Raw genomic sequence first — 16,967 nt, 5'->3', positions numbered from 1 at the left:
GTTTTTCAATTTGCCTTATTTTCACCTCTCTTCTTTATTCCTCTGTTAGAGCAAAGCAGTGGCCAAATCTGGAACCTCTACTTTCCAGTGGGACATCATGAGGTCTTTGGGTCTGAATGACAAGGAGATTGCCGAGTTTGCCAATGCTGATCATTGGCTGGAATATTTCCCTCCTCTGGCTGTGAAAGACCTTAAAAAGATGGGAGTCAAGGTAACTAAAATGATAATGTTACTCTAACAAACAACTCTTGTTTGTTTTGTTTCTGTACTTTTGTTTCTGTGTCTGTGACCCTTTATGAAATGAAATATATATGTGAATGATATACAATTAACTATTGCACCTTCTTGTGATGTCTTGGGACTTCAAGAGTTTCACACTAAATAACCACAGGCCCACAGTCATCTTTTGGTTATTAATTTTAGTAAATCATGTGTAAATCCTGGTGTCATGTTATCACTTCACAGGTGGACTGGAGACGTTCTTTCATCACCACAGATGTGAACCCCTATTATGACTCCTTTGTTAGATGGCAGTTCATAACCCTGAAGGAGAGAAAAAAGATCAAATTTGGCAAAAGGTGAGATGGCCTAGATTTGATTTGTTTATTATTGTGTCATGCACAATGAAAAAATGACTCATTAACATGTTTTCCAGTCTTTCCTGTAACAGTTATTTTCATTGTCGATTAATCTGTTGATCAGTGTTTCCCAAATCCCATGATGATGCCCTGAAATGTCTTGTTTGGTCCACAACTCAAAGATATTCAGTTAACTGTCAGAGAAGAATAAACAAACCAGAAGATATCTACATTTAAGGAGCATCAGAATTTTTTTTTCATAAAAAAATATCAAAACAGGAGATTAATTTAATACTCAGTTAATATCCAATTAATTAATTAACTGTTACCACTTGCAAAGTGTTTGAATTTGGTTTCTGAAAACTTGTAGGAATCCTGGCCAGAGAAAAGATTCCTGATCTGAACTGTACAGCTAAAGATAAATGTGTTTTGAAGCACTGTCCTTGCAGTAATATGAGGAAAAATAACAAAAGTAGGCAGCACCCTGCAGTATGTAATATGATAATGTTTTCTACTTCATCTTCGCTGGTATCATGAACAGTTGAAGTTTCTTGCCTGAAACGATGTCCTGTAACAATGTAATGTCTTTCCATGTGGGTAAAAGCAAAGTGGATATTTAAAAATTAGGACTTTTTAAACTGATGTTAAAGTTTGCCTTTTAGTCTCAGGCAGTTTATATTGATGTTCTGACATTGGGCGTTCTTATAATGTAACTCTCTCCAACTCTTCTGCAGGTATACCATCTACTCCCCCAAGGATGGGCAGCCTTGCATGGACCATGACAGGCAGACAGGAGAGGTACAATTACCTGGGATAATGTAATAGTTGTGAGAAATTGTGATATGATTATATGATCAATTGTGAGCCCTACATTAAATGGGACTGCGTTCTCACATTTTTGCCACAATTTTGAGTCACAGACTTCATTTTAAAATTATTGTTGTATTGCAGATTTATGACACTACCTCACATTTAAAACACTTGGTGATAGGATCACCAGTTATTTTATTTGATTATTTATATGATTTACCACTTTTGCTTTACTGGGGAGGAAGAAAATTAATTCCAGATTATAGCCCAACAGTACTGGATTGTAGGGGCCGGTATTGAAACAAGGGAGTAAAAAAAAAAAGATTACATATTGGCCACAGATTTTTTTTTTTGCCATGATCCTTGTGACAAAGGAGGAGGCAGGATATTTTTTTGGTTTAGTGATAATCTTTATTATCCAAAATGTCATCATGGCACTGAAACAGTAACCCTGTACTAGTATTTTTTAAATAATAGTAGCTAGTAGTATAATAGTAGCTATGAATAAAATCATGCATAAATATACTTAAAAAACTGCCTATAAAAATATAACAATCTGCATTGTGTTCTGTAAAAAGTTTTCATATCTGTGCATATGTTGTTTGATACGTGCTGATATGAATTTGTTTTTGTTATGTTTATTTTTTGATATGTTACCGATGTAGCTGTAATAGGCCAAGATCTTCCAAATATTGAATTTTAGCAAATGTTTGTTTTCTGACATTCACACATAATCTTACAATATATAGGGAATAACAACTAAATCCTTTAAAGCTGTCTCTTACTTTGAATTGAGAGCTGTATTGTGTTCTTTTTCTCCCAACTAACGTTTTTCTTCTCCTGCAGGGAGTTGGACCTCAGGAGTACACTCTCATCAAGATGAAGATGGTTGAACCGTACACAGCCAAATTCAAGTCCAAAGTCTTTTATAGCAGGTAGTAAAACTACAAACAGTGTCCTGCCAACAATGCTTTTTAGGATGGAAGCAACACCACAGACAAGTTTTACACACACTTAAGTATAATTCTCATCTTGATAAACACAGTGCCGCTAACTCTCACTGTGAGATAGAAGTAAAGTGCTACTACCATCTTCCTCACAGCGGCATGAAAGGCAAAAACATCTTCCTGGTGGCTGCCACTCTGAGACCAGAGACCATGTTCGGTCAGACCAACTGCTGGGTGAGGCCCGACATGAAGTACGTTGCCTTCGAGACGACCAGCGGAGACGTCTTCATCTGCACCAGCAGGTCTGCCAGGAACATGTCGTACCAGGGCTTCACCAAAGAGAATGGAGTGGTGCCAGTGATCATGGAAATACTGGGACAGGTAATAACTATGTGTGCTTCTGGCCTCCAGCTGCAAGTAAAGTAGGATTTTATTTAATTCAAAGTAATGGTGTAACACAAACACTGATATCTGATATGATTTAATAACAATCAAGCAGTAACAGTGGTGTTGTTTGGTTAAGACCAAAGGACACGGTAAACTCACTACTGACACATCCAGACCAATCCACCAGTCAAGATTTTCGACTAATAATCCAAACAAACATGAGTGTAAAGGTGAAAAACACAAATTTATTGGGGACCTACTCACATTATCTGCTGGGACAAATGACCGTCTGTGGGTCCTGGTAACTGACTGTCAAGATCATTGCTCAGGTTTTGTGCAGGTCCTGAAAAGTGCTTCAGTTTTTGGATAAAGTGTTTGAAACTGCTTGAAAATGCATTTGCATTACATTCGTAGTAAATCGCTACCTGGCTGAATACTTGGCTTTTAAGGTAAAGAAGTAAAATAAGTTGGATATTGGTTCATCCAGGTTAGGATGCCAAGACTCCTTTCAGACAGATGACACATTTTGTAACATGAAACTTTGGTGTGTTTTCCTTTAATTCGTTACTCTTCTGCAGAATGTTATCATGGAACCTAATTTAGATTTTTATAGCACAATAACATCTGATTTAATGTGACAGAGAAGTGAAACAATCATTTGGATGTATATTAACATGTAATTTACCACAGCTTTATGGTGAAAAGTCTTGGAAAGTGCTTGAATTTGACTTGGGAAAAGGTTTAGAAACCCTGACTACTGTAAAATCAGCCACTGAAGATGTTGAAGGGACAAGGTGTCATGACTTTCTGCACAAACAACCTGCAAAAAAGGTTCTCATGCTCTACTCTCTGCTTTGCAAATTTTTTATTATGTCTTTCTAGGACATCCTTGGCTGTGCCCTGAGTGCTCCTCTGACCTCCTATAAGATCATCTATGCTCTGCCCATGCTCACCATTAAGGAGGACAAAGGTATGAGTCAAAAAGTTAGGAACAATAGCAGAGAGATACAGTTATTCAGAGAGGTTATGTTGTTTGACTTTTTCAAGGCAGAGATTTTGCCACCTTGGTTAAAGTGTTGTAGCTGTTGAAAGGCATCTTTGTCAGCGTTGCCCACAGCAGTCAGAATACCCTCGAGTAGAGGCACCTTACTTTCTGTTTTTTATGTGCTTGAAATGCATCTGACAGCTGGTGAATAGTTCGACATAAGCTACTTGAGATGTGTTAATGTATTTCTATCTGTCTGTGTTTCAAATAAAGATAATGTATTCCAGCTCATGTTGCTTTAGGTATTACTTTCTGCTGAAAATCTGCACCGAGCTCTATCGCTTATTCCTCCTCATTTTAGATATTCTTGGAGCAGCTTATTGAAAACTACAAGGGAGTCTCAAAATAGAGGGCCAAAGTCACCTTATAATTTATGAAAAGCTGTATTGTGAAGTCAAAGGAGAGAAGTAATGGGTGTTTTTTATGCCCTGAGGGTGGACATTTGTAAACATATAAAATGGATCTAATTGCGCTCAGGGAGCCTCCGCTCTGTTAGAAGTCAGTACTATCTATTTTACTGGTCTGTGGTGCTCCAGGGGTGTAGTTTGTCTGTTTGTTTTCGTGTGTCCTGTTGATGAGTTTATGTTAATTGGATTTTCTGAATGACTAAGTTGAAATGTCAGAATTTCAATAAGAACGAATCTCCAGTGCCCAGTGTGTCATCCTGTTTGAAGGGCTAATGGAAAGAAATGAGTGAATGTGAATCTGGGACGACCTGTCACATTTATCAGTAACCAGATTTTATTTGTTCTTCACCTCTTCACAGTTAGTTAGTCACTCCACTGTAGCTGCTCAGCAGTTGAAACAAACCTGGTGGCATTTGACATTTAACAGCTTTGAATGTGTATAACTGAGAAACATACTACTTGATTTGCATAAATGCATTATATGTGTTGGCCTTTTGCCGTGTCTGTGTTTTGCTCAGGTACGGGGGTCGTTACCAGTGTACCTTCTGATGCTCCCGATGACATCGCTGCTCTCAGAGACATCAAGAAAAAACAGGTGACCTTTAACTGAATTTCTACAAAACTATGCTGCCAGTCAGGCAGCCTGTATACCTCAGATGAAGTCAGCTGCAGCAAATGTAAATGCTTTATAATAACCGTCTTTAATAAATCGAAAATGATTTGTTAATTCAACTTTAAGGAAAAAAATGTGACCATTTTAAGACACATCTATTGTTTCTGCATGCACTACATTTTGCATTTTAATAGTGTTGCGCTTTTTTGTGCTTGCATTTCCAAAAGGCTCTGCGGGAGAAGTACGGAATTGAGGACAAGATGGTGTTGCCTTTTGAGCCGGTAAGCCGATGTGCCGACGTCTGCTTGATTTCAGTCAGGTTGCAGTGATCCAATTCAAAACGCAGCCTTAATGTGTGTGTTTGTATATGTATGTGCACATGTCAGGTCCCTATTATTGAGATACCAGGCTACGGGAACCTATCTGCTCCTCTGGTGTGCGATGAACTAAAGATCCAGAGCCAGAACGACAAGGAGAAGCTGGCTGAGGCCAAAGAGAAAGTCTACCTGAAGGGATTTTACGAAGGGGTGAGTCGACTTAATGGCTAATGAGTCAAAAACAGCTACATAGGTCAGCAAAACGCAAGCCCTCTACAACCCCCCTGTGGGTTTGACTTTGGGTTTGAAGCTTATAAGATTTATCTCCCAGACACAAATCAAGTGATTTACATCTTAGGGTTTGACTAAATTATTCATTAATGGGCTATTGGCTGCTTGTTGCCCTCGGACATTTTGGTGCTGTCTACTACTGAAAGACTGTGCTGCATTTTTCAGTTTTAGCTCAGCCCCATGTTTATTCCTGTCACATAATAACATTAGTGATGTTAAAATTTTCAAATTCATTCAAATGATGCATGCCATGATTTGCAAGGGACTGTACAGCAGCACACAATTCATATGCGTACTCTGAGAACTTGTCTTCTCACTGAACAGTTTCTGATCATTTGCTATTGAAGAGTGCACTGCAGAGACGTGGCCCACTTCTTGTTGACTGAACTGCCAGAGTAGTGAAAGAAATGCATCAGTATGTATGAAATGTTTCTTCCTTTGTCAGATCATGCTGGTTGATGGCTACAAGGGGCAGAAGGTCCAGGATGTCAAAAAACCCATCCAAAAGATGATGGTTGAGAGGGTAAGACGGTCTTTGTTTCTAGCACTGGTTTTACAGCAAAGTTACCAGGTATATGCATGTTTTTAGCCATTGCCGGTGAACGAGTTTGCCTGTCTGTCAAGACTCATTTCTTTGCAGGTGGGCAGAGAAAAAGACATTTTTAAAAGTGTCTGTTCAGCTCTCAGTGCTTTGAAGCTTCTAACTGAATCTCTGTGTTCTGAAAATTAGTTTCTCTTCTGTGTCACTGGTTTTACTTTCAGATATCTGCTTTATTTTGTTGGTTTCTATTCACTCACAGTCGTACAATGTAAAGTTACTGTTGATGAAAACCCATCGTTTCCTGTTTTTGCCTCTTTATATTAAAAGCTTTTAGATAACAAACAGACGACTTTTATTGTGTAGAATATATAGGAAATAAAATGTGTATCCACCATTCAGACACTCATTCAGACATCATGATTCCATCTCTTCCAATCGGAGCTGAAGCCAAGAAATACCTCTGACTCCTGCAGAGTTGAATGCTATTTGTACCCATTCCCATTGAAGATAAAAGCCAGATGTTAGTTGGTGTTAGTAGGTTTTGTGTCTAGTGTGAAAGGGGCTTAATGCAAAGACATCTTGGAGGCCTGTGCACTGTTCTAATAGTTCCTACCATACCATGTATGATACATGTTCACTTTGTATCTATAATGATGTTTGCCCTGTACTGATCTACCACAGGGCGAAGCCATGATCTACATGGAGCCAGAAAAACAGGTCATGTCACGTTCAGCTGATGAGTGTGTGGTGGCTCTCTGCGATCAGTGGTGAGTGCCATGTGAATTCTGATCTCAGCAATCTTTAGACTATAAAAGCTAAAGTGTGTTTGTTAGTAATAAGAAGAAATGATTTGCCCTGAGTGGATCTGAGGCTGCATGCTTTTCTCGTGAGGTATCTTTTGAGTCAAATGAGTTCAAAAGTTTTTGTTCTTTTGATAAATTATGCCAGAATATGGCCAAGATGATTTGAGATGTTCTGTCTTATTTTTAAGTATAGAATATCTCATACCATTTGCAGGCTTTTTTGATTAGCTGTATGCTAATGTTATGTGTCTTTCAGGTATTTGGACTATGGAGATGCAGAGTGGAAGCAGCAGGCCAATGAATCCCTCAAGTCTTTGGAGACGTAAGATATCGACCTCTGACGTACCAAATTTCCTGCCCTGTCATGTTTTTCTTTGTGCAGTGTTTGCCTTGGGGTTCCCATGAAGCTCTAGACAATCTAGTATGGTGTTGAAAATATATTTAATAAGTTCAGTGCCTGTAAAAATCATGTTGAAAATTGAAAACAAATCTCATCATGCGGACGTCTAAAAAGATAACTAACTGCATCAACATCCTGTGATTTTTATGTTCTCTTTTATGCGCAACACTTCACAGATTTTGTGAAGAGACCAGAAGAAACTTTGAGGCAACTTTGGCCTGGCTACAGGAGCATGCCTGCTCTCGTACCTACGGACTTGGTGAGCGTTTCCTTTTATGGTTTGTGTGTGTGAGTGAGTGACTGTGCTGCACCATTTAAAAGTAATATTGTTTCTTGTCTTGAGATTAACATGTGCCACCCAGCTAAAGACAAACAGTAGTAAAAGATTTTGTGAACTCGAGTATGAGTGATGTTTCTGGTCCATAGATGGAGACAGAGGACTGCTGATAAAGCACTCAGCAACAGTCAGCCTTTCTGTTCATACAGGAATAGATGCAAACTGAAGGCCAGCTGGCATACTGTACAGGCCAGTGCAGTGCAGCCGAGGCCCGTTAGACTGTGGACTCCTACTGTCAAAATCTCCCCACACACATTTTCAGAATGTGAAGCACAAAGTTTTTACTGTAAGGGTCCAGATTAATTCCACTTCTGTCTCACTTGTGGAAATATAACATAGCTCAAATGAGAAGATGCAACTGAAATTTGTATTTTGATCAAAGAGATACTGCACACTAAATTAAATTACTGCATTGTGATGAAACACTTTAGTGCTGGTGTTTATTTAGACATTTCTTGATAAGCTTATACAAATTGGCATTTCATAGTTTGAAAATGGCTGAAACTCTACCCACTGTTTTAAAATCACCCCGAGCCTTAAGAGGCCAGTACTGTGATGGAGTCGACTGTTGAGGGAGACTCTGCCTCATGAGATTCATAAAAAAAATCAGGTTAGCGCCCTCTAATCAGAGTTGGGAGCTACCCCAGCCCCCACTCATGAGTGGGAGTCATTTTCAAATGTATGTATGCTGATCACAAGTCATCATTCACAGGAGTTTACAGTATTATTATATTTTTTTTATTTAATTAATGCAGACAAAATAAGAAACATAACACTCGCAACAATATGAAGACATTACAATATAACTCCAAAAAAAAGTTAATAAATAAATTGAATTTAAAAAGTAGATAAAATAGAAACTCAAAGATAAAAGAAAAAAAAAACATAAAATTGAAAAAGATCCCTTCAGTAATTCAAATAAGATTTATAGTATCAATACAATTAGAAACTGTTGACACTACTTTTTGCAAACCCTCCATTCAGTGTTTTTACATTTTGATGGCGGGAGACGCTCCACTAGACTGCAACAGCACGGTGACAGTGTAATGACAATCCCCCTCAAACACACACATACGCAGACAGCAGAGAGAGAAGCTAACCTGCAGCCTCTCCCAGCGCCTAGCTTTAGCTTGACTAGCTACAACACAGACTTTTTCAGAAAGGACCACAAATGTGTTTCTAATGGCTCTCAAAGCTCCAGCGGACTCCTGTGTTTCCAGTGTTTCGCCGCCGACATGGAGTCGGGCTCATGGTTGGTTAGTTCTGATGACTTCCTCTTCAGTGGCTGTCCTGTGCAGCCCCAGTGTGCCACACTCCTCAACATATGGCCCTCTTTTTGGCATTTTTTAAAATGATGCAGTGGGCGGAGTTAGGTTAGTTACTTAATGTGATCACAGAAATATCACACGCACATTCTGTCTTTTCTTACAGAGACTTACAAATGGGTAACTAATGAAAAGAAAAATCGAAATGATTATGTGTATGATTAATGATTTATATCAATTATGTGATATGCATTATGTCTTGTCTTTCTTAAATCCAAACAAATGGAAAAAATATGGTGTGCAAAAGTAGCTGCATTTATTTTTTTCCATTTGATTATATCAACATTTCATAATTAATTTCGCTCCAGTCTCAAATTTATGTTGCTACTGCTTATGAAAATTAATCACTGCTCAAGCTTGCAGTAATTTGGGTTTTTTAACCACCAAAAGCTGGTAAAAAAAAAAAAAAACCTCAGTCATCTCTTACTGGGAACACAGAAGCATGAGCTTAGCGCCTTTGAGGCTGATTGAGTGATATGTATTTCATAACTCTGCACACACACTCTTTACCCTAAAAATTTAAATCTGTGGAAAATTGGGAAATTAGAGAGAAAAAAAGTGAGTGTCTGTTTCTGGTGTCTGTCAAAGCAGCAGGTCAGCCACTTGTGGTTTGGTTGAGTTTAGTTTATTTGACAATAAACTTTTACATCTCAGCTTGTTTTGCCAGGGATTACATAATAAAGCCCAGGACTTATTCCATTGTGTTAGTGTTTTTCTTGGCTTCAGAATGTAACCAGCTTGACAAGATGGCAAATGCAACAAAAGATTGTGTCAGCACAGACGAGACAACAATTGTCTTTCTCCAAATAACAATTTTGTGTCTCTCTCTCATGGATGTGTGTGTGTCTTTCTCTGGATTTGTGGTTAATGTGTGTGTCTCTGTGCGTGCGCGTACGCCTCCTGGTTACCATAGGAACGCGGCTGCCTTGGGACGAGCAGTGGCTGATTGAGTCACTATCGGACTCCACCATCTACATGGCTTACTACACTGTAGCCCACCTCCTCCAGGGAGGTGTGCTCAACGGGCAGGGAGGCTCACCACTGGGCATCAAGTATGGATGCAACACACACACATACACACAAACACACACAACTGCACACTAGAATAAATGAGGATTAAGCCCTTGCTGCCTCTCCTTCTCTTGTCCTTCTCTTTTTGCCTTCAAATAACTAAAGATGAGCTTCACCTGAGGGAGAAACTATGCAATTTAATAACTAAATTTAATCATTTCAAATGACAGGTCTTGATTTTCAGACTGTCTCTTTTGAAGAAGTCGATTTGTTGCTCATTATTCATCCATAAGATAAAATAAATAAAAGGGTTGTTGTTTTTACTTTCAGGTGTCTGCTTGTTCATATTCACCTTAAACACGATCTAATAACTAAATTTAATCATTTTAAATGATAGGTGTTGATTTTCAGACAGTTTTTTCCTAGAAGTCAGTTTGTTGCTCATTATTCATCCATGAAATGAAATAAATTGATAAAAGTGTCCGTTCAGTGACAAATGCTGCCTTTTGGAAACAGTTTTTAAAAAATCAATGTTGATTTAAGTAACATCAAGTCTGTTCCTAAGCAGTAATATGAAAGGGAAAAGAGTGGTGACTGACTGTCACACATAAGCATTTAATTATTTATTTTCCCCTTGATTCAACCCATTACGTCCCTCCTTCCACTCTTGACTGTTCTTGTTTTTTGTCTCTTTTATTTCTTTCTCACAGGCCGGAGCAGATGACCAGAGAGGTTTGGGACTTTATCTTCTTTAAGACGTCTCCTTTCCCCAAGACTGACATCCCCAAAGAGCATCTGCAGAAGCTGAGGAGGGAGTTTGAGTACTGGTACCCTGTGGACGTCCGTGTGTCTGGCAAGGACCTGGTGCCCAACCACCTGTCTTACTACCTCTACAACCATGTGGCCATGTGGCCCAAAGACAGGTGAGTTTGCCTCTTTGCCTCTTTATGTCTGTGCTTTTTTTCTCTAAATTGGGGTCCACATAGCTGTTCTCTAGAAGTTTGATGCTTAAGTCTCAACAATCAACTGTCTGTCTCCAGAACCACTTACTGCACCTTTAATGTTTGTATAGCAAATGAAAAAATATTCTGCACAGCTAGCTTAGCTTAGAACAAAGGCTGCAAACAGGGGAAAAACAAGGAGCTTGGCTCTGTGCACCGATAACAAAATCCACCTACCAGCTCTTCTAAAGCTCACTAATTAACACATAATATCTCATGGCAGTTATGGGCTGAACTCTTGGCTTGGACGTGTTATTTTTTTTCCAAGACTGTTCTGTCTAGTCCCGTCCTACTGTGCTGTGATTTGCCAGTTCTAGTTGCCTAAGATGCTTCCTTGTGAATGACAGAAAGCCAGTTCCAGTCTCTGACCGGTCAATCGGTGCATCCCTAGTGTTTATGTTTTGAAAATTATGATTTTATAATGGAAAATCGATGAGAGGGATCACTTGATTCTGTTCAAACCCGCTCACATTGATCAATAATTGCTCTGACATTCGTTGGGCTTCAGCTGCTGTTCAAACTTTAAAATGTTTGCAAGCCTTTGAACTTCAAAAGTTGTACTCTGTTGTGATAGCTTTTATAGTTTTAGAGCAATTTAAGTCAAAAGTGACTGCTTTTACAGATGTTCTGAGACTTTAGGATCACATGATCGGCTAGAGTGCGGAGCAGTGTGTTTTACTGACTAGAAAAATAAAATTTAAACTGCTCCCACAGAGTCCCACAGCTTTCACTCCTCAGGCACATACACTATAGACCTTAAAATGTACCCATAAGCCTCATTTCTCTTTAAATGTAAACTTGAATTGATAGGTGGAGCACTCATTCACTGCCATATAAACTAAAGGCTGACTCCTTCTCCACCTTCCTCTTTCTTCAACTTACATTTTCTTTCTTAGTATAAATGTAATCAATATCATCACACTCGGCTTCTCCTGCTGCCTGTAATGTAAAAATCTTAAAGCTTCAGTTTGGGCCAATTTTCTCCTCAAGAAAATGTGGCCTTAATTGATTGTTATTGTAGATTTGTCACTCCTCCATTCACTGCCAATGTAAAGTTGGAAGCTTTCCACATATGCAGATAGTTAAGAAATTTACAAAAGTGAATCATTGTGTTTTGCTGTTTATATTACCATCACAGTTTATTGCTGATTCCCACTTAATTTTAACACTGTGTGACCAAACCAATTCATCCTCATGCCCTGCTACATCTGCTTCCACTAATATGCTAAAAACTCTTGGAGCTGCAAGCTTTAGCATTTCAGCAATTAAACTTCTCCTCAAGAGAATGTGAACTTGTGTAGGATTTTCCTCTGAGACGTGCTGGCTCAGTGCTTAACACTGCTTTCTCATAATCAGAGCCTCTGGGGCCGATTCCCACTGAGAGCAGCTTTCCTCGTGGTTCACACAGGTTGGTCAGACAAAACAAGTAATTTGAAGATGTTATCCTGGTCTCTAAGAAGCTGTGATAGGACATGTTTGAAAATCTTTTGACGTTTTGTGCATTAAGCTCTTACTTGAGAATTTGATCTGCAGATTAATTGACAGGGAAATTAATCAGGTGCTGCAGTTCTACAAACATGGATCTGTATTTGAGGCATTAGTGTTTTTTTGCTGCAGCGTGTGCCTTGGTGATTAAATGTCGGTTCAAATGCTGGCTGTGCAAGGAAATGAACAATGTTGACTTATCCTTACATCATGCACAATTACAGCTTCTTGAGCCTTACTCTTCAGCTTCCCAGCAAAATTCTTTAGTCCAGTGGCATTGTTTATTGTCTTTTGGTGGAATTGCATCATGGTGATCGTATTGTTTTACTGTTAAGCAAAATCCTGGTGTCCAAATTAATGATTTCAAGCATATTGTAAAATTAGTTAATGAGGTTTTCTTTTGATTTGATTTCAAACTTTTTTAAAATGAAATGAATTATTGGTAGAAAAAACTAAAACAAAATGAATATTCCACAGACTTTCAGAAAGCAACATAAATTCAAATTTCATGTTTACTCGTGAAGAGTCTCATCTAGTGTAAATAAGGCTGCAGCTAATTTCTATTTTTGGTTTGATTCATGTGTTGATTATTTTCTCAATTAGTTGTTCGGTCTGTAAAATGTCAGAAAGTTGTGACAAATCTTGGTGGGTGTTTCTCAAACCACAAGGTGACATCCACAGCTGTCCACAACCTGGAGATTATTCAGTTTATTGTCAGAGCAGTAAAGAAACCAGAAAGTATTCATATTTGAGAAGCTGGAAAATGTCTTCAAAGAATAGCTCAAAACAATTTATTAAAATATTGATAATGAGAATCAGAATAGTGAGTGATTAATTTAATAGTTGACAGCTAATCGATTAACCAACAAAACTTTGCAGCTCTAACTGCAAAGTATAATATTGAAACACAGTTCACTGCATTTATCATTTATTTGACTGGTTTATATGCGGTTTTGCAAACGTTTGTTAAATGGAGACAGAGCACATATCACTAATGTGAAAATCTCCTCACTAATATTATGACAATGGTTTTAACACATGACTGAATAATGTGCATTCCCTCTGCTGCCCTTGAAAGGGAATTAGATTTAAGGGGTCATAAAAAGTGTTAAATTAGGTTTTAAAAAGTGACGAGCAGCAACATTGGATGAGGGTATTAAGGTTCTCCGCCAGGCAAATCAAAAAAGAATATTAGGATGTCACCTCTATGTAATCACCAACATTTTACTGTAACTGTCATTTAATTACATACTTTAACTATAACAGATTACAAATACGTGTATTTTGAAATGTAATTATTTGTAAGTAGTCACTCCCCAACACTACCAATGGGTAAGCCTTGTTTTAGCCTAGCAGTTGCTTGCAGCTTGCAGTCCCACGTCACAGTTAAGATGAGTGAAGAGTCAGCAGTCAGTATAGGTTATATATAGGTTTTATATACGTTTTTCAAGGTTTTTTAAAAAATTGTTAATCACAGCAACTACAAGAGTTCCTTTGAACATACAGTCCTCCAGATTTATGTCTGTAGGTGATAAAGAATATCATCTAAGCAGGGAAAATAAACCAACAACAGTTTGATGATGCTATCATGCTGACCTATATTTTACAAAAAATCAACCTGGATAATTTTTTTTTTATTTATTGCTTTCCTTATAATTGTTAATGATTGATAAAAATTGTACTGATCATACTGATGGTGAAGGTGAAGATGACACGAATGTGAACACCGTCTCTTGTCCACAGTGGGAAGTGGCCACAAGCAGTGCGAGCCAACGGACATCTGCTCCTCAACTCTGAAAAGGTGCGTAAAATCTTAATAGTGGGAAATAGTAATCGTTATATGAGAAATGAGAAATCTGTAATATATTTCCCGTAAGAAATCAGAGATCAAGGAAACGTGCAAAGTTGAAATACTCTGACAGCAACACCGCAGCCGTGGTCTCCTGCTTTGAAATTTCAGTTCTTGTCCAGAACATGTGTTATTGTTTGCTTGTTTCATGTTAATTAGGATACAAGTTAATGTTGAATGCTTAATGATTAAGTGTCTGTTTATGAGTCAGAAGATATCATTAATAATCTTTTAGAGGGAGCAGATGTTTTTGTACTTTTTTTTTTCAGAATAACAGGCTTAGCTTTACATTGACAGACAACTGACAGTTATAAACAGCTGATCCACTTACAGTGTAGGTCTCATATTCGCTTGTTATTATCAATTTATGATGCTGTGCTCATTTTGCACTGCAGTGAACCTGCCTGCGCATCCTTGAGTTGAGGAGGAGGAGGGGGCGGGGGGAAACTACTCGCTACAACCACAGACTGTGTATTAAATGCCTAAAATAAGCTATCTATCAAACAGTGGAGGTTATAATCTCAGAAGAAAAGGTGTGATCACATCTGATGTAGTCTGCAGTTGTTTGACTACTGACATCAAATCATAATGTGACAATATTGTCATATTTTGCAGCAAACCTTTTGTGTTTAAAAACTACTTCTCTTATGTGCCAGTAATTAACTAGTGTTTGATGCTGTTAAGAATTTTAATTACTGCAAACACAGACAGTCTGTGACACGATGGTTGTATTCCACTCAGCTTTGTAAGGGACTTGTGTGGGCGGGCGCACTTGAAAGATTCTGGCTGCTAACATCTGTTTTTCTATTCACCAGATGTCCAAATCAACTGGAAACTTCCTCACTCTCACCCAAGCCATCGACAAGTTCTCAGCAGACGGTACACTCCGCTTCCACTTGATTTATCACCCTCCTGTGTTGTGCTTCTTATCTTTTACTCCTCTCTTCTGGTTTTCTTTCAATATCTCTGTCATGTTTCATTGAAACGCTGGAGGAAAACACATCAGGTGTACATCCAGAGGAGATTACAGTGCGCTCTCATAGCGCACGGGCCATTACACTTGATTATACTATAAGCATCTTTTATCCAGCAGTGAAGATAATTAGAAAACGCCCCGTCTTCATAAGCTAGCTGAAGTGTTGATATTGGATGCTATGAGCTATTGTGTATATCACATCCCTTATACTGCACTGTAAGTAATGAGTTTCTCTTTAATAATTTATAATGTATGCTTTAATCAAAGGGTAACAAATAAGGCAATGTATATTCAACAAGATCCTCTCCACCAGAAGCAACTAATTGATGTCCAGCAGCTTTATGATATTACTGCATTTGAAATGTTCTAATCAATCATGAATTATCATGTTATTTGCAGTACCTCCTGTTGGTCTCTCAACGGGACAGCGAGACACAGAGGGAAGGAGGAAAGTGTAGCCTCTGAAATTAAATATTTATAGGAACATGAGAGGAGGACAAGATTTTTTTGCTGTTGTGAGACCAAGAATAAGACTTGATTTACAGTTGGCTCTGAAAACGTAATTTCAAACAAAAGCTTCACATTTGATGGGCACCGGTTGGAGTAATTAATAATCATAATGCATTTTGGTGTCTTATGTTGTTCATCTCCACGTGATTATTTGGTTTTCTCTTTGTGTTTTCTAGCTATGACTGATTGATGACGATTATGTGATTTTTTTTTTTATCTATACCTGGTAGGGATATAGATTAACCATGATATCCCTCCTGTCCTCAGTAAACCTCAGGAATAGTCGCTCCATCCTTTTTGTTATTTTGATTTTTGTTTGTCGTTTCTGCCTCCTTTTTTTTTATGTTTGAATGAGCTGAATAATAGATAGACGTGTCTGTTGTGTCTCTCTGGAAGCCGTCCTGCCACAGAAGTAAAGAACCTTAAGTCTGACAGCAGATAGACGTATTAAGTTGACTTCCTGTCTAAGAGCTTGGAGTGATGTCTGCTGGGTATTTGAAGTTTCTTTCAGACTGAGGAATTTTCCACAAAGCCTCTGAACTTCAGCTGGTTGTCGAGAAGTGTTTTGCAGGGGAGAAAATAAGTGATATGTTCAGTCTTTGCATATACAACGTACAGTTAAGGTGGCCCATACAGTTGGATATTTAATTCAGGCAAATTATAAAGTGTTGAGAATTGAGGCGTCATTGAGGTTCTGAAACTTTAACAACAACTTAAAGCTAGAGTTGCAAATCTTGTTCAATTAATCAATTAGTTGTCAACTACTATTATTGTTGTTCTACAGTTATTTTCATAACTGTGAATATGTTCTGCTTCCTGTTGTCCTCTATGTTGTCTGTCCATTTAATACATTCAGTTACATTTATGTCATCTAACAAAACGCAACTAACTTGTCTGCTGGTGAGTCATGTCTGTTGTTGGTATTAACTAAATGGGAAAAAACACAACTAAATGATTCAGCCGTTGACACAGCTACAAAACGGCTTGACATGACCAGCTGCATTGTCACCAAGTGCTAAGAAAAGCTGAGGCTCAACTTTGATTTGCGGTGCGTCACGCCCAACAGACGGCGCCAAGTAGCGACAGTTTCTGGCCTTCATTAAGAATGACTTGTAGCCTGATGCTTTGACACCAGTAGTCTAGAAATTTAGAAATTTGTGACATGGACATGCCATAGAGTTCAAAATAAAGGAGTATCTTAAAGATGATGATGCAGATTGATACTTTCACTTTGCACATTGTACATTGAATTGATATATCGATTTAGATCAATGTATCGTTACACCCCTACTCGTGTAACGTAGTGGAGTGCTGAAGGAATCTGGTTTGTGACA

The 16,967-nt window shown here is 38.3% G+C and overlaps 1 protein-coding gene across 1 annotated transcript in view; it reads left to right on the top strand.

The window, feature by feature from the left end:
• Positions 1-16,967, top strand: part of lars1b (leucyl-tRNA synthetase 1b) — a 33,603-nt gene that overhangs the window by 2,285 nt on the left and 14,351 nt on the right. Inside the window, exons 6-22 of the mRNA XM_084729874.1 lie at positions 50-211; positions 466-578; positions 1,313-1,376; positions 2,235-2,323; positions 2,491-2,716; positions 3,605-3,692; positions 4,693-4,769; positions 5,015-5,068; positions 5,174-5,314; positions 5,841-5,918; positions 6,618-6,703; positions 6,996-7,061; positions 7,316-7,398; positions 9,715-9,853; positions 10,523-10,735; positions 14,042-14,099; positions 14,963-15,026. Of these exons, the coding sequence (XP_084586000.1) occupies positions 50-211; positions 466-578; positions 1,313-1,376; positions 2,235-2,323; positions 2,491-2,716; positions 3,605-3,692; positions 4,693-4,769; positions 5,015-5,068; positions 5,174-5,314; positions 5,841-5,918; positions 6,618-6,703; positions 6,996-7,061; positions 7,316-7,398; positions 9,715-9,853; positions 10,523-10,735; positions 14,042-14,099; positions 14,963-15,026 (1,801 nt within the window). The remainder of the gene's footprint in view (positions 1-49; positions 212-465; positions 579-1,312; positions 1,377-2,234; positions 2,324-2,490; positions 2,717-3,604; positions 3,693-4,692; positions 4,770-5,014; positions 5,069-5,173; positions 5,315-5,840; positions 5,919-6,617; positions 6,704-6,995; positions 7,062-7,315; positions 7,399-9,714; positions 9,854-10,522; positions 10,736-14,041; positions 14,100-14,962; positions 15,027-16,967) is intronic.

This window comes from Lutjanus erythropterus, chromosome 11 (genome assembly GCF_056507025.1).
Source record: "Lutjanus erythropterus isolate fLutEry1 chromosome 11, fLutEry1.hap2, whole genome shotgun sequence".
Lineage (NCBI taxonomy): Eukaryota > Metazoa > Chordata > Actinopteri > Lutjaniformes > Lutjanidae > Lutjanus > Lutjanus erythropterus.
Note: the sequence above shows the minus strand (reverse complement) of the source record. Positions and strands in the feature narration are given on the sequence as shown.